This window comes from Pithys albifrons, chromosome Z, assembly GCF_047495875.1.
Source record: "Pithys albifrons albifrons isolate INPA30051 chromosome Z, PitAlb_v1, whole genome shotgun sequence".
Lineage (NCBI taxonomy): Eukaryota > Metazoa > Chordata > Aves > Passeriformes > Thamnophilidae > Pithys > Pithys albifrons.
In genome coordinates this window covers 70,955,495-70,980,408 of record NC_092497.1, presented here as the reverse complement: position 1 = coordinate 70,980,408, position 24,914 = coordinate 70,955,495, and the positions used below count along the sequence as shown (strand labels likewise).

General features: G+C 40.2%; 1 protein-coding gene across 1 annotated transcript in view; it reads right to left on the bottom strand.

Annotated features, from left to right (window-relative positions):
• The window catches only part of ADAMTSL1 (ADAMTS like 1), a 419,662-nt gene extending 395,943 nt beyond the window's left edge, over positions 1-23,719 (bottom strand). Inside the window, exons 1-2 of the mRNA XM_071581576.1 lie at positions 23,655-23,719; positions 3,585-4,059 (exon numbers count right to left, since the gene is read on the bottom strand). Coding sequence (XP_071437677.1) covers positions 3,585-4,059; positions 23,655-23,719 — 540 coding nt within the window. The remainder of the gene's footprint in view (positions 1-3,584; positions 4,060-23,654) is intronic.
• Positions 23,720-24,914: the final 1,195 nt, after the last annotated feature.

The window sequence follows — 24,914 nt, the reverse complement described above, 5'->3', positions numbered from 1 at the left end:
TTCCAAGAGTTATAAAAAACATGCTATGAAATTATTTTGATGGGTAAAAACTGCTTTCAAGATGTTTCTACATGGAGCAAGTAGAGGCATGGTAATATTTCAGTGCTGGCTAATTGAACCATATAAATTTACTACTTGTATTTTAGTATTTTGCCCTCATAATTTTTCTGCAATGCCATCTGAAATACTTCCAGACAAGCATTTGGACTTTGTAACTATCTCATGGTCAGTTTTTCAAATGCAGGGAGTCTATTCATATATTCAGTAGTTTTACGTTCCACTTTATTAAATAGAAGAGAAAGGTATAGTCTTCTCTGGACGGTGGAACAAAACTCAGTGGATTTTCACTTGGTAAGTATTTTGTTGGGGAAGGTAAAAGTAGGTGCTTAATATGATTTACTACTATGTCACTACATGCAAGTGTTTTAAAAAGATGCTCTCTTCTTCACGTGACTATTTCCTAACACACAAAATACCACCACTTCACTTCCTCCCACATTGTAACATATATTGTGAACATAGAAAAGGGAATGCTGTAGCAAGCATACTATATAAATACAAAACAGAATTGCATATAACAAACATGAGGTTTTAAAAAAGTCTAAGAATGGAATGACAAGCATAAAAATTCAACTTATGCCTACGTTTGCTTACAGCCCTTCCAGACCTAACCTACTCATATCCAGTCAGCCCATAAAACTTGTGAAACTGCCTACACTTACCCATGAAGCTCATACATGAAGTTTAAAGCTGAGCCAAAAACTAAGTCTACTAAAATAACTATTATGTACAGTGAAATTTAAAAAGCTAGTCTATTTTCTTGTGTTCAATATCTACTTTAATCCTTTTCACATTTTTTAAATTTGCAACTGCAAATTAAGAAAAAAAAGGCTGCAAGAAGAATCACTCTAATAAGAGAAGTTGCACTAAAATGCAATATACTGGTTTATAGACCTAAAAGAAGACAAAATTATAAAAAATGGTGATAGCCATCAAAAATATGGAAAAAGAATGAGTAAATTGAAATTCCAAAGAAACACTGAACTGAGAATGCAGTAAGAGGGCATCAACTCAAGTGAACTTGTACTTAATTCCAAAATGCAGCCTGAAAATAGTTCTGACATACAATTTTTAATAGATCCTATTAATTACTAGTTTAAAACCTCAATCTGATCTTGTTCCTGAAGGATTTTTAAAATAATAACAACACAACACAATCTGAAGACTCAGTTTATTTCTTCTTCCATTAAAACCAAAAAAAGGGCGGGGAAGATTTAGTATGCTTCTTTGTCCCATAACTGTAAGTGCTCAAGGCCAGACTGCATGGGGATTTGAGCAACCTGGTCTGGTGGAAGGTGGAGCCTATGGCAGCGGAGTTGGAACCAGATGATATCTAAGGTTCCTTCCAATTCAAATTATTCTATGTTTCTGTGATAACACAGCATGAAAATATTGCCAGAACACTAAATTCATGGTCACACTTAACATATTAGAAGATTGATTTTTCACCTTAATTTTATCTCAATTCTAGATTAATAAATGAAGTATTACAGAATTGCAGTTTATATCCATCTATCTATCTGTGTATATATATATATATATATATATCTTCTCTGTGATACATGCACATACCTGTGGCTGCTTAGTAAAGCATACCTTTAATCCTCACTTATTCCTCAATCTTGCATTACAAACGCAAGAAAACCAACAAGAGGCTTCCTGAGCTGATTATGTTCTTGGGCCTAGGAAATGTTATCTATGGGGACAACTGATTTTATTCACACTATCACTGTATAAATTTGAGACTAGGGGCAGGAGACAGTGACAAACTGCTATTTCAAAAGTAACTACCTCAATAACTGCAAAATGAAATTCGTATAAGAATCCAATATAAAAGCCAAAGGAAACTAAATTGACTGTCTTTTCCAACTCCTAAGCCACTGAACTGCATCTCTCTCACTCTACGATTTTTAAATGTAAACCTGAATAGTCTGTATTTGCATATATTGTATTTGCAAGAAATCAGGAGATATTTTAGTTTTCCACAAAGCAGAGCTGCTAGAAAAAAAGACAGCAAATAGGTGCACAAGGGCAGGATAATCAGGGACAGAGCAGAGCACCAGAGGAGATCAACTCAATCGCAGTCTTGGGAAAAGATTTGGTGTCAGAGTTAAAGTATGTTGCAGATGACATTTCCATTGCAGAATTACAGTTATGGTTCTGGTAGGCTTTATCAGGAACAGACACCAGATCCCATTAGATACTGGTCTCTGTGGGCCAGTCTGCATGCTCCTGAGACAACCAGTGGTACCAAAGAACCCTGTAAACTTTTGTCAACAACTTTTCCAGTGGCACAGTCCTGATCCAGTCCTACCATCTGCCTCCAGTTACAGATTGGCATCACACCTCCTCCCTGATGGAACCCTACTGTGCTTTTTAATCATTTCATTTTCATGGAATCCAGAAATGGGGCAGTAGCAGAAGGCAACATAGTTTAATACAAAAGTTTATCTGCCAAAACTATGAACTTTACACAGATCACTAGGCTTACCTTCTCTTGGATGTATAGTTTCTATAGAGGTTCAAGGAAGGGAAAAATACATGTCAGGAGCAGAGAAGGAGACCAGGAATGCTCGATTCAGCAGCCAACACATAGAATGTTTCTAAGTTTATTTCAAGTGACCCTGTACTTTTTTTGTTAAATGCTTGTTGTGTTTTTGAGAGAGTTAAGGTATTACTATGAATACTAAAAGAGCCATGAATACAAAAAGAGCATCATTACTGCCAATGTGCTATTATTTATTTAAAACTCATCTTCAGAATTTAAGGACAAACCCAAATGAGAATGATTTAGAGAGCCATGTTCACACTTGCTTTTCTTTAGAACACAGACAAAGCTAAATGTGAGTTCATATACCGTCTCCAGGGGGGTGCCTGGTGCATTATAAGGGAGGGGTTTGTTTGGTTTTGGTTTTTTTCCTTGATTTTCCTTGGCTAGAGTCTGAAGTAAAAGCCGGGCAACAGTAAATTGATGACTAAGCAAAGAAAACTACCTGTACAGCATATTAGAGGATGAAAATTACACCCAAGGGAAACGCACTGACACGTCCCCGATCAGCGCTCGACTTTCAAAATCAAACATCCGTGTGAGAAAAGCAGGTGGAGACTCAAAAGTTTCTCTTTAGTTCGAAGAGTATTTACCTGCCCCGAAGTAGGCTGAGAACCTCACGACCGACACCCAGCAAAGCTCAGCAGTATCGTAACTTCTCTAATAAACGATCCTCCCACCCTCCCTTCCAGAGAGCTGCCAGACCAGCCTGACTCAGGCTCTGGGCGATGTCCGCCCGGCAAACCCAGCAGCGGCAGAGCCTCCGTCCTGCCCGCCGCGGGCGGCGGGGCTGTGGGCAGCCGCGCAGCTACCTGCAGGCCTAGGAGGAGCCCCCCTGCCGGTCGCGACAGGGCTGCGCCAGCCAGGGAGCATGTCCGCGGGCACAGGTGCGGATCTCTCCCCGCCCCATTGGAGCAGGGGAGCCCCGTCCCGGTGCTGGCCCGCGGAGAGGCTGGTGAGCCGCGGGACCCCTTACCTGGACGACGGCGAGGAGTCCCAGGGCGAGGCCGAGAGGGCAGGCGGCAGTGTCCCGTCGCTGCCCCATGGCCGTGACCATCCCGGTCCCGCGGCGCTCCGGCGCGCTACCCCGCGGCCGCCCGCGCCGCTTCGCTCCGCCGTGACGCGCCCGCCTGGAGCCCGCAGTGCCTCTGCCTGTGCCGCGGCGCGCGGTGCGCTGCTCCGCCGGGCCCCGCCGGGCAGGGAGGTGCGCGGGGCGCGGCCCCCCGCTGCCGGGCGGTGGGGACGGAGGCGGGGAGCCGCCGCCGCCGGTCCGCCCTCCGAGGGTCCTCCGGGGTTCGGGCGGCGCGGGCAGGGGTGGACAGAGGGGTGGACACGGGCGTTCGACAGCGGGGGGCTGCTGGGAATGGGGGTCTCTGGCGAGGACAGAATGCACGGGTAGGGACAGTAGGTGCAGGCACCGGTAGGGAGTACAGAGGGAGAGGATGAGGATTCTGTGTTTCGGGAGGGTAAGGCATGCGAGCAGCAATTGGGGCACACAGGCAGGCACAGGGCGTGAGGCAGCGATGGGCAGGCATTTTCAGGCTGAGGCAGACGGGGATGGGGCACACAGCCCGGGATGGTTACAGCAGGAACAGGGGACATTGGCAAGGACGAGACACTGTAGCATTCACGAGGTAGGCAGGCACAGCCAGTCACGCCTACGCCGGGTGGGCAGAGGTCCGGGCCCCGTCCTGCTTTGATGCACCGATACGCTTTTTCTGACGTGGTTACCTACGAAACCTAAGAGAATTTCCCGAACACTAAGCTGAAATGCTTGTGTACTGTGACATTTACTGTTCACATCCGCCTGGAGGCAAAGGCTGCAGGTGCTTGTCCAGGGGAGCAAAGCCCCCTCATACAGCTCTCTCAGCTGCCTTCAACCCTTCACTTGAAGTTGTTAACTAGTACCTGCAGCTCCATCATCTGCTAATAGAACAATCAAAATGCAGTCTGTGGCAATCAAACAGGAACCTGGCCAAATTTTTGTTGTCTTCTTGTGAAAGGTATGTGGCAGCTCCCGTAAATCTCTTGCCAAACCACAGAAAATGTACTGTTATTACACATGTTCCTAAGGCTCCTGTCATAAACCTATTCAAAGGTTCCGAATAGCATCTGGGTGCATCTATTTACATGCTTGCATTATTCCTGGAAAATAAGCACCTCAATGAAAAGGATGAGGGAATCCTAAATAAAACTATCCATCATGCTCATGGACTAAAGACTGACACATTTCTCTTCATTTTTTATGTGTTATATCAGACATTGTAGATGAAGTCTTTGTCCTATGCAGAGAAGGCATGTTTGGTTTATGGCTCAGATCTGCACATGAAATCATAATAGCTCATTCATGTTGAGATTTATAACCTATTTCCTCTACTAATTCTTTAAAACCTGTTATTTATACAACAAACAGAAACTCTGTGGTTAACGTTTTAACATTTTTCAAGTACAGCTTAAGCATTGTAGCTTAAATTGGAAAATGTTTGATTATTCAAACACGCCCAGGAATAATCTATGAATATGCATGACAGAGGAACTTCTGGAATTTTAGTCTTCTTCTTATGGGCATATGGTAAGGCAAAAATGTCAACATTGCGCAGTTCTCATTTTTATTAGCAGGTACTTGCAGAGGGAAAGGCTCCTGTACGTGTGGAGTAGAGTGATCTAAACTATGTCATAAATGCCACATGATCCAAGAAACACAATTTGACTGAACAAAGCATGACATCCATTTTGTCAGGAACGAACTGTTCACAAGTTTCATGTTGCAAATTATGCTTGTCTTTTAAGAAATGAGAAGGACATTTCCTGGTATTTACATATTTTTAAGGGCCTGAGGATTTACAGTAACATCAAGCTGTATGTTAATTTGCAAGAAGTGTTTTATTTACCATTGTTACTATTTACATTATGAATTCTGTGTTATGTGCATAGAAAAGGTAAGAATTCTCTATTGTCACACCAACTTTCTGCTTACAGCTGATTTTACACTCCTTCGATGTTGAAAGTGTACCATTGTTGTCTAATAGAAATGTAACAATTGTGTTAGAACAGTAGTCATGCATTAATAGGTAGGGGAAAAGCTTTCTGAAAGTGTCTTCCTGATTAAATGGACTTGAAGACATTTGACAATACTGTTTTTATCCAGAAATAAAGCCCTTAACAGTAATTACAGAAGTATGATTTATATTCTTTTGAGAGAGTCACAACAGTATTGCTAGCCACAATATAACAAGTCCACTGTCATCAGCCCAGGGTTCTGAGAAGACTTAGGAAAATATAAGATCTTTCAATGTCTGAGAAAACAGCAAGACTTCATATGTAGGAAAGGAACGACTCTCCTTGTTCAGAAAAAAAGAGACAGGTTAACATCTTTGAAGTAATTTTCAGCATTAGCCATAAGATAATATGCTTAGCAAGCATATGTCTTTCTCCCCATTTGGGATGCAGGCAGGTTACACTCTCAGAAAATAAAATTTTTTTCCTCCCAGCAGCGCTGCCTTAGTATTATGAGATAGGATTGTTCTATGTCTCTTTACGATATAAATTTGTTATTTCCTACTGAAATGGCAGTGCTTTTTTAAACATGGACTTGCAGCTCTAAATTCATGTAGAACCTCTGAGCAGCCATAACGTGGTAGGATAATGTTAAATGTAACATTTCAGGCTTTTAGATATTTTCCTACATTATTCTCAGAATTACACAGTACATTTGGCCAATATTCTCCTCTACAGTAGGGATGTGCCATTGCTCTCAGTACTTCTAAAGGATTAATTCCAGGAGCCTGGTTTTTCAACAGTTGTGAAGTTATGAAGATGATGACATTTCCATTTGGATATTCAGATCCCATGTAGGTGCTTGCATTACTACAACTTGCATCACTAAGCAGCAGCTTGTGTTGTAAGTACACAATCTTTTCATGAATGTAGAAAGTTGTGATGCTTTCATCCTGCTAAGATAGTTGAGGAATTTCAAATGTGAGAGGCTTCAAATGCCTCACAGGGTACATAAGCCCTTCATTCCTGTATGTCAGTTGCTGCTCAGTGTAGGTACTGATGAGCACCACGACTTTTCAAGAAATATAGAAATATAGGGTACAAGTTTTACCTTCTTATCGTCTACTGCTTGCAATTAATATAGTGATTTTCAGCTTGTTTGCCAGTTTCTATTCCATAGGTAGATTTCACTCAGGTACTGATTGGATAGAGTACATTAATTAGATTTCATCTGTTGGCATCTGAGCCAGCAAACACCTTTTGACTCTAGCTCCTCTATTGCTCATTGTGATCTGTGTTTGGATACACTCAGCCAGTAAACAACTGATCATTCCAGAACTGGTCTTTCAGGGTGTTCAAGTCCCCTCAGAACCCAGCTGAGAAAACCAGAATGTAGTGAATAAGTAAAAAAAGAAGTCACAAAGAATCAGTGCAGAAAAAAAAAGGAATTAATATTAAAATTTAAACATTAAAACTACTTTGTATAAAAGGCAACATTATATCCATACAGTAGTAGAAAGTTATCAATGGGTTTATCCTTCTGTATTTAGACTTTATTGGAAACAGTTCAGAGATAGAGAAACCAGACTGAATTAATTTATTGGATGAAGTGGCTAAGTGTTTAGAACACTTAATTTCTTGATTTTGGCTTGTTCAAAACTCAGAGCGTGAGAGCATTTGTTTTTCTTAACCTGTAAAAAATGACATCAGTAACTGTTAAGTTAAACAATACAGAGCAATTATGGATTATTTAGGGGAACGAGGGGGGTGTCAATGTTTTGAATACTTGGTTGTTTTATGGAAGAAACCTGTTCTTTATGTAAGAGCTCCCAGCAGAGACTGCATCTAAGACACTTAACACTCCAAAGAACAATAACACATATAAACTCTGCTGGGTGAGGCTTTCTGGGTGAGGCTTGACTAGCTGTAAAAGATCTAGGATTAATGATGATAAAAAAGTCGTTGAAATTGTCATAGAGTGTTTAAAGATCTTGTCTAAGAAGTTAGCATCTACTTTTCCTCAAGGATATGGAGGAAATACTTAAAATGCTAAGAAATGTAACATTTGTGGAAGAGGCAGACTGATGCAGAAATTATTTCTGATTCCCTTAACACATTATCTGTAGCTTAGATTTCTCTGTACTTCCAATCTAATCAGGAAACAGTTACATATAATACTGAAATTAGTTTCAGACTACATTTATTAGAACTATGATTTTTCAAGGATCTATGTTATTTTTTGTTTGTGGTGGTGTTTTTGGAGGGCTGGGGGTGGGGGTTGTTTAGTCAATTGGTTGGTTTGGTTGGATTTTTGGTTTTGGTTTGGTTGGGTTGGGTTTTTTAAAGATATTTCATTTTTCCAAGCAAGGAAAGCCCAAGTCAACAGTGCTGCCAAAATATGTGGTCAGGTCTAACAGTAAGAATTGCAGCAGTTCAGGGCAGTTCCAGACCACTCTTCCCTAGCAGATCTCCATAATCATTTATGGAAAAGCCATGATAAAAGCACACAAAACATGAAATTCCCTTGACTTGTGAATGCAGTCTGTGATGTCAGACAGCATATAAACCCAAACTGGTGGACAGAATCAAGCAGCTCTCTGTTACTTACTAGTATCCTTTTTCATAGGGCACAGTAGATCCACCCCAAAAAACCTTCTGCAACATCTCAGGGAGTGAAGCCTCTCCTGTATCAGTTTAAAATCTGTTACTGTTGGGGTGAATTTTCATCCTGAATGTGCCATCCCTAGTTACCTCTCAAGTGCTGGAGGAAGAGACATATCGTACCAAAACTCTGTCATATTCTTCCTCTTCCACAACTCCTTTCAAGAAGTTTAATCGCTCAGAAGAGGGGATTGGAACAGAATACAGACATCAGCATTTGAGCATTCTATGTAATAAACAGTGGAAACAGAGATTCACCTTCTTGTTGACTTGTAGCACATTGACCCTGACTGGATGCCACACACCCACCAAAGCCACTGTGTCACTCCCCTTTGCAACTGACATGGGGAAATAAAATATAATGAAGGGTTCATGGGTTGAGATAAGGTCTAGGAGAGATCATTCACCAAATACCATCACGGGCAAAACAGACTCAACTTGGGGATATTAATTGAATTTGTCACTAACAAAATCAGAGCAGGATAATGTGAAGTAAAATAATTCTTAAAAAACACCTTCTTCTCACCCCTCCCTCCTTCCCAGTTCCTTCCTCCACCCAGTAACACATGAATGGTCAGTTCATCACACCTTGTTTCTGCTGCTGCTCAAGGCAAAGAGTCCTTCCCCTGCTTCCGTGTGAGGTCCCTCCCATGGGAGACAGTTCTCCATTGAACTTCTGCAACATGAGTCTATCCCACAGGCAAATTTTCCACACTGTGGGTCACTCTTTCACTGGGTGCAGTCCTTCAGGCAGAGGCTGCTTCAGTGTGGGTCCCCTACAAGGTCACAAGTTCTACCAGGAAACCCTACTCCAGCATGACCTCCTCTCTCCATGAGTCAGCAGGTCCATGCCCCTTGAGCCTCCCACAGTTTCACAGCTCCTATCAGGCATCCACCTGCTCTGGTGTGGGCTCCACAAGGGCTGTGGGAGGACCTTTGCACCCTTGTGGTCCTCCATGGGCTGCAGGGGCACAGCTGCTTCACAATGGTCTTCACCATGGGCTGCAGGGGAACCTCAGCTCTGGCACCTGGAGCACCTCTTCCCTCTTCTTCTCCACTGACCTTGGTGTCACCTTGGTGTCTGCAGAACTAGTCCTGTGGCATATTTTTACTCTGCTCTTTTCCGGCAGCAGTTGTATCTGCACACCAACTTTTTCCTTTTTTTTCCTCTTCTTTTTTCTTTTTTCTTTTTTGGGGGGGGGTGTGTTTTGGTTTGTTTTGGTTTTTTGTTGTAGTAGTTGTTCTTCTTCTTCTTCCATGTGTTACCACAGATGCATGTAATAGTTCATTTTATATACATGTCCGGAATAAAGATAATCACAGTCATAAAATAACACAAACAGCATTTATTGCAATACCAACTAGCAAAAGAAAATTAAAAGGAAAAAATACTTAATACAAAGGAGAATAAAAAGAATAAAATACTTAAAACTTGATAAAAGGATACAAAATACTTGATGTTTCAGCAGCTACTTCATATCACTGATGCTCACTCAAGCAGACAGGCCAGGACTACCAGGATCAGCAGAAACTGGACGGCATTCACGCTTAGCAGGTGTCCCCACGGAGCCAACACAGTCTCGGTGGAAGGATGGGTGTTGCGCAGCTCCCCCACTCCCGGTGTCCCTATTTGTCAGCTGAACGTTATACTACGTAGGGCCAGTACACAGTATAAGGTGATGCCTGAGAGGCAGCCAACCACCACCTATTAATTATGTAAGTGGCAACGGTCTGCGCATGCTCGCCTGTTGGGTAATGGTTGTACGACCTCTGCCCACATTATTTTGCTCCCATCATTAGCTTCCTCATCCACCTGTATAACCCTCACTATTGTGTTTCCAGGGTATTTGTATCTATCTTTAGGCATGCAGCCGAGTCAGAGAGGAACACAGCCTTGATAACGGAGAACATCTAGTGTTATACGGTTACTTTGTATGCTGCTTTGCCTGGTTTCCCAGCATAACTACTTTCTCACTCTTCTATGCACTATTGATCATTTAAACTAAAGGTACTCTATTTACTTTCATGTTTCTTCTATAACTTAGCAAGCGGCAGGGCCCGACTTGGACCAAAAATAATTTTATTGCACTCTAATATAAGGCATTACTACCATTTCTGATTGGCCCAGCCTTGGCCTGTGGCAGGCCCATCCTGGAGCTGGCTGGCATTGGTTCTGCTGAACAAGGAGGAAGGTTCTAGCAATTTCTCAAGAAGCCACACCTGTAGCCTCCCCACCACCAAAACCCTGGGCACACAAACCCAACACATTTTCTCCCTTCTGGAAGCTGGAGGGTCATGAGAAACCCTCTGTTGATATAGGAGCTGTCAGGCAGTTCCACATTCCAGTGCAACAAACCATTTTCTGTCACAGTAGAATGACACTTTCTAAAATGGCTGAAGTATTTTTGCATATTTTGATGAATTTTTTCCCCCTGGCATTAAGACCTCATGCTGTCACAGACCAAGGGCAATTTTTATACTTTTATGTACTTAAAGCTTACCTGAAAAGTTTTTCTGTGCAATCTGGTACTTATTTCAAAACAAATAATGGCAATTCCTACATTCTGTCCCAATGTTTTAGCAAACTGCTTTATTAAAGAGAATTGCATCTAGCTCTGAGGGCCTCAATATAAGAAGGACGTGAACCTACTGGAGCAAGTCCAGAGGAGGACCACAAAGATGATCAGAGTGATGAAACACCTCTGCCATGAAGAGAAGCTGAGAGCTGGGTTTGTTCAGCCTAGAGAAGAGAAGGCTCCGAGGAGATCTTATAGTACCTTCCAGTACCTAAGGCAGGTCTGCAAGAGAGCTGGAGAGGGGCTTTTGACAAGGGCAGGTAGTGACCTGACAAGGGATAATAGTAGGCTTAAATTAGACATTAGGAGGAAATTCTTCACTGTTAGGGTGGGGAGGCACTGGAACAGGTTACCAAAGAGAAGCCATGGATGCTCCATCCCTAGCAGTGTTCAAGTCCAGGCTGGATTGGGCTGTGAGCAGCCTGGTTTAGTGAAAGGTGTCCCTGCCCACGGCAAGAGAGTTAGAACCAGGTGACCTTTGAGGTCCCTTCCAACTTAAACCATTCTATGATTCTATAATTCTTATGAATCTTATCTGAAAATAAAAAATAAGCAATCTAAGGAACTTTTCAGTAGTATGAGGTTTTGTTCATGATGCTCTCACCTTTTGTGAGATTAATTGCAATAATAATAAAAATAGACTTTCTCCTCTAAATTAGATTTTATTCCACAGTCTTCATCTTCAGTACTCTGTTCTGCAATACCAAACATGCCAATGGCTTCGATTGACCTGCTCCTTTGGCCCTATTTTAGGGGAAAATCCTGTGACATACAATGTAACAGATAGATTTATAACCACACAATGAAAATGGATGAAGTAAACATCCAAGCCCTTTGAATTGCAAAAGCTTCATGAAAAAAGAAAATCCATCAGAAACTTCACACACATGTTTAATTTCCACTATTCAGGTACTGGTGAATTATCATCAAATGATCTTTCGAAAGCACTGAAACTTTAGTACGTGTCAATAGTTTTACCCCTAATCTCTAGCTCCTGTATCACTTCATAGATGTAACTCTCCACACCAAAAATATTTCTGAGCTAATATTCAGTGCTATGGTGTAGTCATAGTTGACTGGACAACAATGTCACAGCAACTCTCAGTGTGAAACACTGCTTGTTTCACATCAGCTGATAAGCCGCAAGTTGTAACCATGTGCCTTTTACTATGCCAACCTGAAAGCTAGCAACCTAAAGCAATTCTGTGTTTAAAAATATACTCTAAGACTTAATTTTCACAGATTGAAAGGCAAAAGGCAGCATTTTGGTCATCTATGCTAGGGTCCTGTATTAAACAGGCCATGGTACTTCCTGAACTGATGCAAACTACAGCATTAATAATTTGACAGACTTGATCAGATTCCCCAAGTCTTTCCTTAATGGTTCATTTTGTTTTTCTTGGAGCCCTCTCTAGTTCAACATCCTGCATGAGTTATGGATGTAAGAAAATGATCAACAATACTTGCCTCTGTGCTAGATACTTTGGTAATATCAGCTATTCATCACTAGTTAGTTTTAATTTTTTACTTTGTGAACATTTTGCAGAGGTTATTCCTCTTTCATCATGTATTCCTTCCTTCTCTACAGAAATTGAGCAACTTTCCACAACACAGAACTAGTTACCTTGTTCCACTTATGACCATAATCTGTCTTCATCTCCTTACAGGGCAGGAAGAATTTTTTCAAGAGGATTTCTTAATCCTTTTCCTCTTACATCCTCCCAAAGTCCCAGAAGCTGTTTGTATGCTCTAAGGTATTATGTGCATCAGTGTCTTTTGACAGAATTATTGAAAACCAAAACATTGTACTGACATGAACCATTCCGTTTCAGCATAATTTTTTCATATTACTCCAACTTGCCCTCTCCCAGTACTGAATTCACTTTCATACATCTATCTGAGGTGTTTGGGGGCACACCATACTCAGTTCCTTAAGTTAAAGACCACAAAAATATTCCACTTTTATGAAAACTGGATCCATGAAAACTATTGATGAGCACAAATAGTCTCTCCTGTGAGAACAATTTGATCAATTTTTGCCGAGTTACATTTACTCAGCACTTGGGTTAGAACAGAATCAGACTCAAAATCTTTTATGAGCTTAGACTGTCCGTGTGGAAGGAAGGAAACTGTTGTATGGAAAATTTGCCAGCATTGAATATCTTTTTAACGTAATATATCCAGTGTATGCCTAGTAAAAGCATTTACATTCACCAGTGGCATAACGATAGAACTAGGTTTTCTCCTAGCTATTTGCTCATAAAGACAAAGCAACCTGAAAAGTTTAGGCAGTCTTAACTATTGCCTTCTTTGACACCAAGGAACATATTGCATCTCAGCATTAATGTGTTATGGTAAAATAAAATAGGAATCCTGTTATTGCTTCATGTTTTGTACAAAATAGGAGCAGTAGCCTACAATAATTCATTACATACTCATGGTTTGAAGCAGAACATTAGGAAATTCAGGAGGTGCACATCAGACTTGCTGGAACAATGTATGGGAAAAAAAGCATTCCCTGTTTTCACAGTAACAGCAGTAATTCCATACTAGTAATCTGGAGATGATTCTCTGAAGAAGAAGGTCTGAACCAGGCATCTGGCCAACAGTTCAGCCACAAAGCACATCTACCTCTCTTTTTACTGGGTAATATTAATTTGTTTTATATTTTGTTTCATGAACAAGTAATTAAAGTGTGAAGTGTTTTAAAACATCACCGTTTAAAAACTCTCTGTCCTTTGCTTTTAGGACAACTGCTTCTTTTGACCTGCATTCTCCTTCTCAAGCTTCCCCCCCATTTAGGAAGAGTTACCAATGTCAGCCAGATAGCACTTGAATATATGATTGCTGCAGTTACACAGTTACATTAACTTTCATGCAATGTTGTCATGGAAGAGAAAAGCCAACAACTGGTAGAACTCAAAAAAAATGTGTTTCAGATAGCAAACAAATAAGGAAAATGACAAATGTTAACAGGTTAATTCCATGGCCCTTGAAGCCTATTGATAGTATGCTTATAATGCTAATTTCTACATAGTTTCTATGGATCAGATGCAGTCTTCTGAAATATTACTTCTGAAGTCAGAGAAGTTCAGTCTTACTCGTGGGAAAGTAATCAGAGCTGACATGAAAGCCAGCAATACCCTCTTATCTGAGATCCCATCCCACATTTCATTCCATTTTACCACAGGACAAAACTCCTTATAAACCTCAGGCAACATTTTTATTTTAAAATGTTCATTTAATTTGTTGATATTCAAGGAACAAGTCTACAACTCCATATCACTGAGAATTTTCCTTTTCATCTTCTCTTACAAAATTTTCAAAGCAGAACTCTTACAAGGTGAAAAAATGCAAAGTTTGAAATTTCAAAGATGATACCACTTCCAACCTACAAGGCTGCCATCTAACTGCTACCTAAAAAGAAGAGGACCAATGGAATTTGCATTTGGAAAGTAAGCTCTTTCTGGAAATTGGCTTGACCAAGTTTTTGCAGTTTTCTGTTCACAAATATGCCATGTAGAAAACTGCAACTGCATGTACAAAGAATACATAAAAGCCAAGGACAATTTATTGACACTTGCAAAGGATCTGTAAGTTACCCTGTAAAACCACATGCATTAACACAACATATAAATCTTGGTATGCAAATACATTAGTAGGTAATGAAACAGGACACTAAACCTTACTTGCAAAATTCTATTAGCTTTGCAAATGAAAATGGTTTTCTAGAAAATTTACCCCAGGAATTTTACCCTCACTCACAAAAGCTAACATATGCTTAAAACAAGTGTTTCACACTTCACTACAGTTCACCTTAAATGAGTTTCCACACCTTAAGTAGAGAGATGAGAACAGAGACTACTTAGAGGGTTAATATAAATAGATAAGTAGTCTTTGTGACTGTACTTGTTTGTGCAACATTCCTCCTTTCCTCAAAAAGGCTATGAATATTGCAAAAGGTGCATAACTTCTTCCTGAACTAATCCCTTCAGGGCTAAATCAAAATTTGTATTCAGACTGAGTGAATCAAGAAAGACATGTTTAATTATATTGCCAAGTAACATTAACTTCAAAATATATTAAAAAGCCTACAGCCCATCAGTCTAAATAAAACCAATTTGAAAACTTCAGTTGTCTTTTTTCTTTGGGCTTTACCAATTTTGGCCAATGTATTTGCCACAATTCATATTTTTTTACATATAAGGGAACAAGTAGCTTTTTTACATTATTCATTTGAATTTGAATTTCTAATAGAAACATCTTAAGAAGAAAGGGATAAAATACAGTCACTTCTGATCATACCCAAAGTACTTTCCGTTACCACTCAAACAAAAACCATAAGATTTCAAGCTACCACAACAATAGTCAGTTTTAGATAATTTTCATTCAAGGCTAGGTTTGTAGGGGAAGAAAAAAGACAGCTAAAGGATAGAGATAGATAGATAGATAGATAGATAGATAGATAGATAGATAGATAGATAGATAGATAGATAGATAGATAGATAATCTGCATAAATATATCATCATCATGGCTAGGCTCCACAAACAAAGATTTGAGAAGGGCACTACCCACGCTTGCTGCAAGCGTGCTGGTGGCTAAAAAGGTCAATATGGGATAGGCCCAAAAGGCACAGTGGAAAGTCTCCTTAGATAATATTGGTGAGGAACGGTTCTGTCTGCATTGTCTTTTTTCCTCAAGACCGACTCTGCGTCCGTTCTCAAAGGAAGCAGCAGTGTCGTGAATGGTGTGTCTCCATGAATCCCGATTGGAGGCCAGAGTGGACCATTGGTGGCAGTCAATATGGCCAAGGCTGAGGTGTTGTTTCAGAGAGTCCTTGTATCTCCTCTTTGGGGCTCCTCTCTTGTGGCAGCCAGTGGTAAGTTCACCATAGAGCACAATCTTCGGCAGGCGGTGATCCTCCATCCTGGAGACGTGCCCTGCCCAGCCCAGCTGCGTTCTCATCAGCATGGCCTCGATATATATATATAGATAAACAGTTAAATATTTTTGTCATTTACAGTTCAACACTTTAACGCCAGTGTTGCCTTAAGAGACCACAGAAAACAGGACTCGAAGCCAACTTAGTGTGTAACGTAAGATAAAAAGGGTAGGTCTTTTATTTCCAGACCCAAGGCTCACAGGAATATATATCCACATGCATGCTCGAACACTGTTCTCATGGTTTTTGTACTAATGTCCATCCGGTCCTCGCTCTGCCACCTCCCAGTTCTGCCTCATTCTGCCCCCTGGCATATCCCATGAGGAATTGAGTCTGGGGGAGTTGGGATCTCTCCTTCATCATCTTCATCTTCTTCATGTCACATAGGGTACTTGGAGGCTGTTCAGCGTTCTGAGGTTTGAGGTCACTCTGCTTACATTTGTGTCTCATGGTGCAAGTCTTAAGATGTTTTTCTGCAACTCTGCCTTGAAAAGAAGACCAAACAACTAACAGACTTTTGAGGGATTGATATGGGATGTGCAAACATTAAGCTACTAGAAATCCTGGTGCATTAAAATCTACATTCACTATAGCTACTTCAAAAATCTATAAAAATTGAAAAATCAAAAATCAAAAACCACTGAGGCATCACCAGAAAAAAATACAGAAATACTTCACCACTAGGAAGATAAACTATTCTAATATACTACTCTGACTTCAGACTCTACTTCTGAAACATCAGGAGACCATGTTTGAACCTTTCCAGTGTGGAATACTTTCTTTGATAGTCCTAGAACAGATTAAACATGCACAGTGTACTGTTCTGAAGATGCTGGTGCATATAGATCAGGTTTGGTTCCAGAACTCTGTGGTTTCAGGCACTGCTTCTACTCATTCCTTTGTGGGTGTCTTTCAGTGCTCTTGAAGTGGTGTCTGTCATGAAAAGTATTCAGTATTCTTGATTTAAGTCAATAAATTTATAACCTTATTTTAAAAATAAGAAGAAAAAGAGCAGGTAATAAGATATGCATTTGTTAATAATTCTTTGGCAATAATCAGATGCTGGGGAAAAAAAAAAGGTTGTAAAAAATGCATTCATATGGACCAAACCCAAAATACTGTTGTAGGAACTGCTCTTTCATTAGTAATGTTCTACATGCTTTGCCAGTCAAAGTGTAAAGATGTCTCCTTCACAGATTAGGAAAGAAACGCTCACAGAGATATGGTAACTAGTTTATAAGCTGGAAACAAGCAAGTCAGATCTAATTTTTCAAAAATCACTTTTAAGCAACGTTATATTTCAACTGGGATACACAGCTTCCAAAGTATAAATACATTTTCTTAGGTAAGTAATTCTTCTATAACAAACAGTCAAGTGGGACTGGAACTACCTTCCTTTACTGTGTACCTAAGATTTCAGGGCAAGAACCCAATCAAAATGAACACCCATGATACATAATGATCATCCAGATATGAATTACATCTTCCCCTTAAGGTGTCATTGGTAGTAAGCAATCCATAGAGGTCAGAATGAAGAACTAACTTAATTTCCTAACTAGGTGATTTTCTGCTTCACTCATAGTGCTTCATGTGTTACAGGCAAGCTTACAGCCATTTTATGAGCTCCATGACAAGAAAGATGTTCTTGTTATATGAGACTCTGTGTGGGATTTTCTATTATGTATGGGACATTTAACGTGCCTTCAATGACAATATAAATTCACGTATACTAAACTGCTGAAATGGAGAAAAGCATGTTTTGTTGTTCTGCTTTTTCTAGTAAATTGTGAACATTTTCATGTCTCACTTTTGGGTCAGGGAATTGGAGTACTGCAGAGGCTGATTGTGCTGGAAACATTCTTACCAAGTCCAATCATTTTGTTCCATGCTAAATGGTTTTTGAATTTTGATGAGATGAAAAGTGCAGCAAAACTAGAACAAACCACTTAGTTTGTCTATAGTAGTTCAAACAAAAGGGGTAGAGATGACAACATGTCAGGTTCAGGGCTCAGATGTGTTTACAGTGAACCTTTGCAGTACTGGGGTTTTTTTGGTTCTAGTTGCTGTAGGAATAAGCAAGGTCCCCGAAGTTTAAAGAACAATATCTCTTGGAATAGTCTACTACTTTTTCTTATTCACAAAACATTAATATTTTGATATCCCAACTACAATAATAATATTTGTTCCATGCAATGAGGAGTGGCTTGCTTGCAAGTTAAATTTAGGAAGGGACAAGGAAGCTGATAAACTGCAGGTAGCAGAGACCTTTACAGATGTTGATAATTTCAGATATCAAAAACCTTGTTTCATATAAAAGTTGTCTGTCATTCAGCCTAAGAACTCTTCCCATGTATTCAACATGCTTTAAGCTTAAATTGTGTGTTGTATAAGATCTCTCAAACTAACGTTTATCAAATAGTTTCCCAGCATTTACATTTTTATATGTAGTTCCCTTAATACTCATTATGTATTAATTCTCTTTGGACAGATGTTGTTTTGGGTTCTGCCTAGTGATTGAAGAACACCCAATAAACACAACTAAACCAAGGAATAATATTCTGAGATCCACTTACATATTGTGATCAAATCCCAACTGCTTGTAAGAGCAGCTTGCGTGTCTTCCCCCTGCTTGCCATTTCCCCTACAAAGAAGATTGCAGAGGCACGCAGAGATGCCCTGCTTTGCACTTTCAGAGACTTAGGGGAACAGAACTGTGAAGGACATCACCCATGCAGGAAATGAATAGGAATAGGAATAGGAATAGGAATAGGAATAGGAATAGGAATAGGAATAGGAATAGGAATAGGAATAGTCATTCCCCCATATGAAAACAATGTTTCCCATATTTACCCATTAGAAGTGGCAGGGGGGTATTCTGGACCCTCACAGAGGAGATGAGGAATAACTAAGAAAACCCTGAAACTGAAAATAATTTCTTTAAGAGAATATCCCGAGCATGAGCTGCAGAATACACTTGTACACCTTGCTTCAGAGAAATGTTGACAGTGAAATGTGACCATCTGCCAGACTGTGAAGTAGTTGACAACCTCAGCTGTAGTCATTTCCCATTTACTTAGTATTATAAACATATCAAAAGATCTCAACTATTTCCTGTGCTTCATGGTATGGTCTCCCACACCCAAACTACTTTACATCATCATGCTAGAATGTTATATGGGGAACATCCACTATTCAACGAGGAACAGTTTTATTTAAGCACTAATACGTGCTTAAATACGTATTTAAGCACTTTTTAGGAAGTGTCTCCCTGCTTTTACTTTACATTCAGATGTTCTTTAAATCTGATGTCTTTGTTTCTTTCCCATTTATAGTCTGATTTTCCAAAGTACAGAAACACCCGCTGCTCTTATTTTAAGAAGCTTGACTAGCCTAACATCTCTGATAATCAGATAATTAATTCACTGTTTCAATGCTACTACTTTTTGTAAAAAAGAATTTAAGAAAAGGTCAAGAGGTTAAGAAAGCAGACATTAATGCAAAATGGTTGCAGTATTTGGTTAAAAATTAGTTTGTTACCTGAATGTCTCAGATCAGAAAACATGGGCAACATGTGCTGTCAAAGTAAATACTGCAATTAGCACAAATGGAGGAAGTAAAATCCTTACATTTAAATAGATTTTATATTAAACTATGAGGTTAACAAAGGCAGCCATAAGAAATCTAGCAGGGAATATGAAAGCTTAATACATGAGAAAAATCAGATCAACTATAACCAAAATGAAACATCCAGAGGTCAAAAATTTAATTCATATATGCCTGGGTAGTGAAACAACAGAATCAAAAAATCTGCTTGGAAATTCTGAGAGGTGGAACCATCAGGTTTTTACTGTTTGTGTTCATTATCATATAATATATGGAGTTTGTTACGTTTTGTTTCCTCAAAAACTAATTCCAATAGAATTACTAATGGCTTATAATATTTCTCCCAATTTGTATTCTTGATATAAGTTCAAATTAAAAAAAACACAACAAACAAACATGGAAATATATTACTTAATATTTATTCGGATGCCACTCTTTTGTAAATTGAACATACTAGTTTCCCCATTCCTCTTACAACTGCTATATAGTATATTTTCAAGAAAAGATTTCACTCTGAAACTGTAACAATAATTATGGCTTCGATTTTCTCAGTATTTCAGAAATTCCTTTTTTATCCCTGTGCTGCCTATATAGTGAAAATTACAAGAAACTACTTCAAAAACAGATAAAAGGTGGGTTGAGCATACACAGCCACTCTGAGTACATTGTAGGTATTTTACCCCTTGTCTCCTGTACCTCTTTTATCCTGGGATATATGGAAAGGAAAGGTTTTCCATTCTGCTCTGAAGACTTGAATTCTAATGCTGCACCAGGGCAGAGCTGCATTCCTCCCTGCTGCCAGGATTGGAGCAGCAGTTTCCATGTCTTCTGCTGGAACTTACAGTGCACAGCAGGTGTACACCCCACAATATTCCCTCAACCCTGTAAGAGACTTGAGCTATTGGTACTGAAGCATTGCTAATTCACTGCGATTGTGGTTACTGCTGATCTGCAAAGTGTGTGAGCACAGGGGCAATAGCCTTGTATATTCCCTCTCCAGCACAATTTTGTTGCAACCCATCCCAAACTGAATTTACTTCTTTCCATTGCCCATTCTTAATAACACCACACTACCAGAAATATGGGGGTTTTATTAGACTGACTTCACAGCCACCATGGCCACAATAACTTCATTTGTTGTTGAGGGGGGATGGAAGAGGAGGGGAAGTGTGAGAAAGAAAGAGAAGAGACCTGCATGCTTGATGTTGAAGAAAACCTGTTTGTGCTTAATACATTGGAGAAACTGCTCAAGAACAGTTCATCTATGAGAAAAACACAACACTACAAGGATGCCAAATTCAGTAAGGCCTAGTATGATCAGTTATGTAAGTGCCAATCCTAAAACTTGAAGCTGCCTGGAGACAGTTTCAACTTCTACACCACATTTTTTTTCTAAGGCTGTAGAAGAGAGAGATCTCTTTTGAGAGAGGTGTCACTTGCACATTTGGGCCATCTCCTTCTGTTTTTTTCTGCTTGGTCAAAACTTAAAAAAAATGAAAATCAACACCTACTTCAGGGCACTGGGATGCAAACATCAGGTAGTGTAAAAGGACCTGACAGAACCAGAACATTTACAGGAAAATCATGTGTTTTCACACATTTTATGGCACCTGTGGTTAAACATGATGCATTTAACAGGTTTTCACACTGCACTAGAGTTGTCTGATGGCTATTTCTTGATCCGGTTGTACCCACATGTTCTCAGGCAGTCCTGTGATTACCTGCCTATGTCCTTTGGGCCAGGAAGAGTTTAGATATAAAAATATATACAGCTGTATTCAACATATACATATATAGAATTATACATGTATTAGGGAGCTTCCTGACCGCACACAGTCCAGCAGGATAAGCATGCAAGGCAACTGAGGCAGAGCTGGGACTTTGCTCGGTGATACAAGACACAGGTAATGTTGTCTGCAAAGTGGAAAGCAAGAACAAAGTGCCAAATTCAGAAGAAGATGCATGAAGGTACAAAAAGGAAAAGATATAAAAATGTTCCAAAAAAATACCAGGTGAACCAGAAAAAATGGGCCCATGAACCACAAACTGGATTTCAAGATCATTCTCATGCAGAAAGGATGAGTGTTGGTGGGAGGCTCCCTCTCCCTGTAGTTGTGGCTGATCTTACAGTTACCTATAGCACCATTGAGGGGTGGAGGTTAGTACTATATGTTTCTCCATATCCTTAGGCTGATGTTTCAAATAAGGGCTGGAGGGCTGAGCATCCAGCTTTGGGACACAGGCTGCAGCCCTATGCTCTCAGAGAACATCAGTGGGATGCTGCTGATAAAAGGGCAGCCAAGCCTGTTTTTACAGGCTTCAACAATAGACAGTAAGGAAGGGTTTACTATGTACAAACTATGAATGTGTATTTTCAAGCATAGAGGAGTAGCAAGCAGTTAGGTGGTGACAAGAGGGCAGGTGCAGCTGTTAGTTGTGGGACCTCACTTACAGATCCAGAAAACAGAGAAAAAAATGTTAGAATGAAGACTTCTAATTAGGAAAGTTGAATGCATTTTGCATTACTCCAAGTGTCTTCTTGACAACGGGGAACCATCAGAGCCCTTGGGTGCAAACTGCTTTTTTGAACACACAGGCCAGTGCAATAGTGTCCACTAGGGTAGAAGATGATCTCCCTGAAGGGGCTCACTTGTTATTGCAGCAGAGGTGGAGGAGGAAGCACTTCATCCCACAGCTGCCGTGGAATGTGTTTGGCTGTGGGACTTACAGGGCAGAGGCTAGGAACTGGACACTACGTAGAAGAATACAGATTTGTTACCTTAGGTCCACTTTAGGCTACTTCATTGTTAAGTAGTGTTTAAATGAAAAAATGCATGTGTCATTAATCACCCAAGGTGATAAACTCATATATAGAAATATACATTTCATAGGGTCTTTACATTTTTTATCTATGAAGCTAAACATCCTCCCTCAGTTTTTGAGGAATATTTATCTCCCCCATTTTTTACAACACTGCAGAAAATCAAACATGTGGGCCCTCTCCCACCACTGGAATATTAGGGGATAGGGACAGCATAAGACTTGAAACTTGACCGCACAAAACTAATCCATAGATTTTTAACTTGCAAAATGAACAGAGTTATTTTTGCAAACAAGATGGAAAAATCTTAGGGAGGCCTGCAGATTATGCAAGGATGAGATTATAGTGATGACCCATCACAGATTCGGGGAAAAAAGACAATGAAAAGGTAAAGGTTTATTACTGTAGAGATCCCCAGCATTACACTGACCTCTACTTGCAAGTCTGTGTACCAGTGTATGCCCCTTAAACCTAGCACAGTGACACTCCTCTCTCCAGACAGCTATCACCAGAGGAAAAAGAGGTATTCAACGCATTCTATTCAAGAGTATGGATGCAGCCAAAACTAAAACCAATCAAATCTGTTACATGTTACAAAATGGTGATTGTCGAGTAGGATCCTGTTTTTTAGATGGCCATCCAGTCATTGACAGAGTGCCTACAACTTTTGATTTAATGGTGTTTATCCATGGCTGCATTGAATAGTACCATGAAAATAACTGGCATGCTCTGTCAGGGGGCAGCTTTACATTTGTTATTACAGAACATAACAAAAGATGCACCACCTGAAAAAAGTGGGTTTTAACATCAGTTCTAAAGATGTGCATGAGGGGGTCACTGAAAAAAACAGACATGGAAAATTTTCAGGCAAACTGCTTGCACTGCAGGTCCCCAGAAACGTGGGGTTTGGTGGCAGGAAAAAATGTCATTTTTATTACAAACCAGCCACTGACAGAAAAATGCATCACTAAGATTTTTGTAACTTCTATTCCTTTTTGACACCCCTGACAGCCTACTTGGAAGTTCAAAGTAAAGGTCTACCCACCTTTTATGGGCTCCTTCTCCGTGTGCTTCCCATAAGGGTAAAAGACAAGAGCTACTGTTCTCTTGGAGGCGGTCCCGTGGTGTAATGGTGAGCACTCTAGACTCTGGATCACAAGGTCGTGAGTTCGAGTCTCAGTGGAGACCGTACCAGGCAGTTCAATGCCTCCCTGCCATCCCATCCCGTCAGATCTTGGATGCTCAGCAGGGTCAGCCCCGGTTAGTACCAGGTGCTGTAGACAGTCCTGAGGACTTCACTGCTACTGTCCAAGCTCACTCGGCTGTGGTAGATGGACCTTAGGACTGAAACGGTGGGGCCAGTTCTGTGCACGCTGAGCCTCACCTATAAAATTCACTGCGCAGGCTCGAAGGGCACACCCATGTGGGGAGAGCCTTGCCCAAACCTTCGTTCACGAAGTTTGCCTTTACAAACTGTTCTCTTACACCATGCTTGTGCAGAAGCCGCCATGCCCTCTGCATCCACATCCACAGCAGTGAAGAAGGAGTCCTCATGAGTACCTAGTATTCCCTGGAACTGAACAAGGCTTTGGAGAAGGACTATGAAATTTATGGGGTTTTGAATTTTCAAAGTCTTTTGAGAGATAATGTAAAACTCTACCTTCAAAAGAAACAGGAAGCTTTAGGTTACCCAGCCTGACACACAGATTTTTACCAATAAAAAGCTAATATGTTGTAGATTAAAAGCAGAAAGATGTCATTTTGTGGCCTGAACACAGTAAGAAAAAATTCTGCCAAATGCCAAATTGTAAAACCATTTTTAAATCCCCCATAGGGAAAACTGAGACAGTGATGCAACACCACTATTGTAAAAACATTGTGTGACTTGTAGAATTTTCTCTTCTCTCTTGCTTGTCATGTATCCTCCTGTGAATGTACCAGTAAGGATGTGGACACTGCCAAAGAATCTGTGACTCTGAAGAGGTGCACTAACATTTTAACAGTGTGCTTCATCACAGTATACCTGGACCTTGAACTTTACAATCTCTTGCATGCCCTGCAGTACTGCTGCCTTTATCATGACACAGACTCTGTGACATTTATGTTATCTAGGGAACTGGATGTCATTGCTCAGGGACTGTTTGGCTGCCTTCAGATAAGTGTATTATGGAGTTAGCGTCATAAGATCCCAAATCCCATGTCAACTTGCAATTTGGAGGCAAGTGTGGTTTAAAGGTTAATGATATCATTCAAATTGCAATAGAGAAAATACAAATTTTGAAGTTCTGAGGGCTCTCATTCTAGGCTGTATCCTAAATCCAGCCAGTGGTGACTTTAAGAAGAGCATGATAGTGTAGTACTATATCATCAGAAATGAGATGTGAGCAGGAGAACTATCCAGAAGATGCAGAAGGTAGTCTATGACAAGGAGTACTTACTAATATTTTAAAAACCTCCTCTTTAGTTTTTAGCCATAAGTGTGTGCTGGAAGTAGCCCTTTTCTGCTATTCTGCCTAGCAACTCTGAGAAAATTTAATTTGTAAAAATTCTTTTGGAGAACACTAACCACTACTTCTCTGTTATGCCTCGTCCATTATGTGTGATCTGACTGTTGCTGGCAGGAACTGCTCTGTAAATATTCTTTTATCAAATTTGCTTGTTTCATCTGAAAGTCCTAGGGATATCAATTTATTACCCTCTAATAA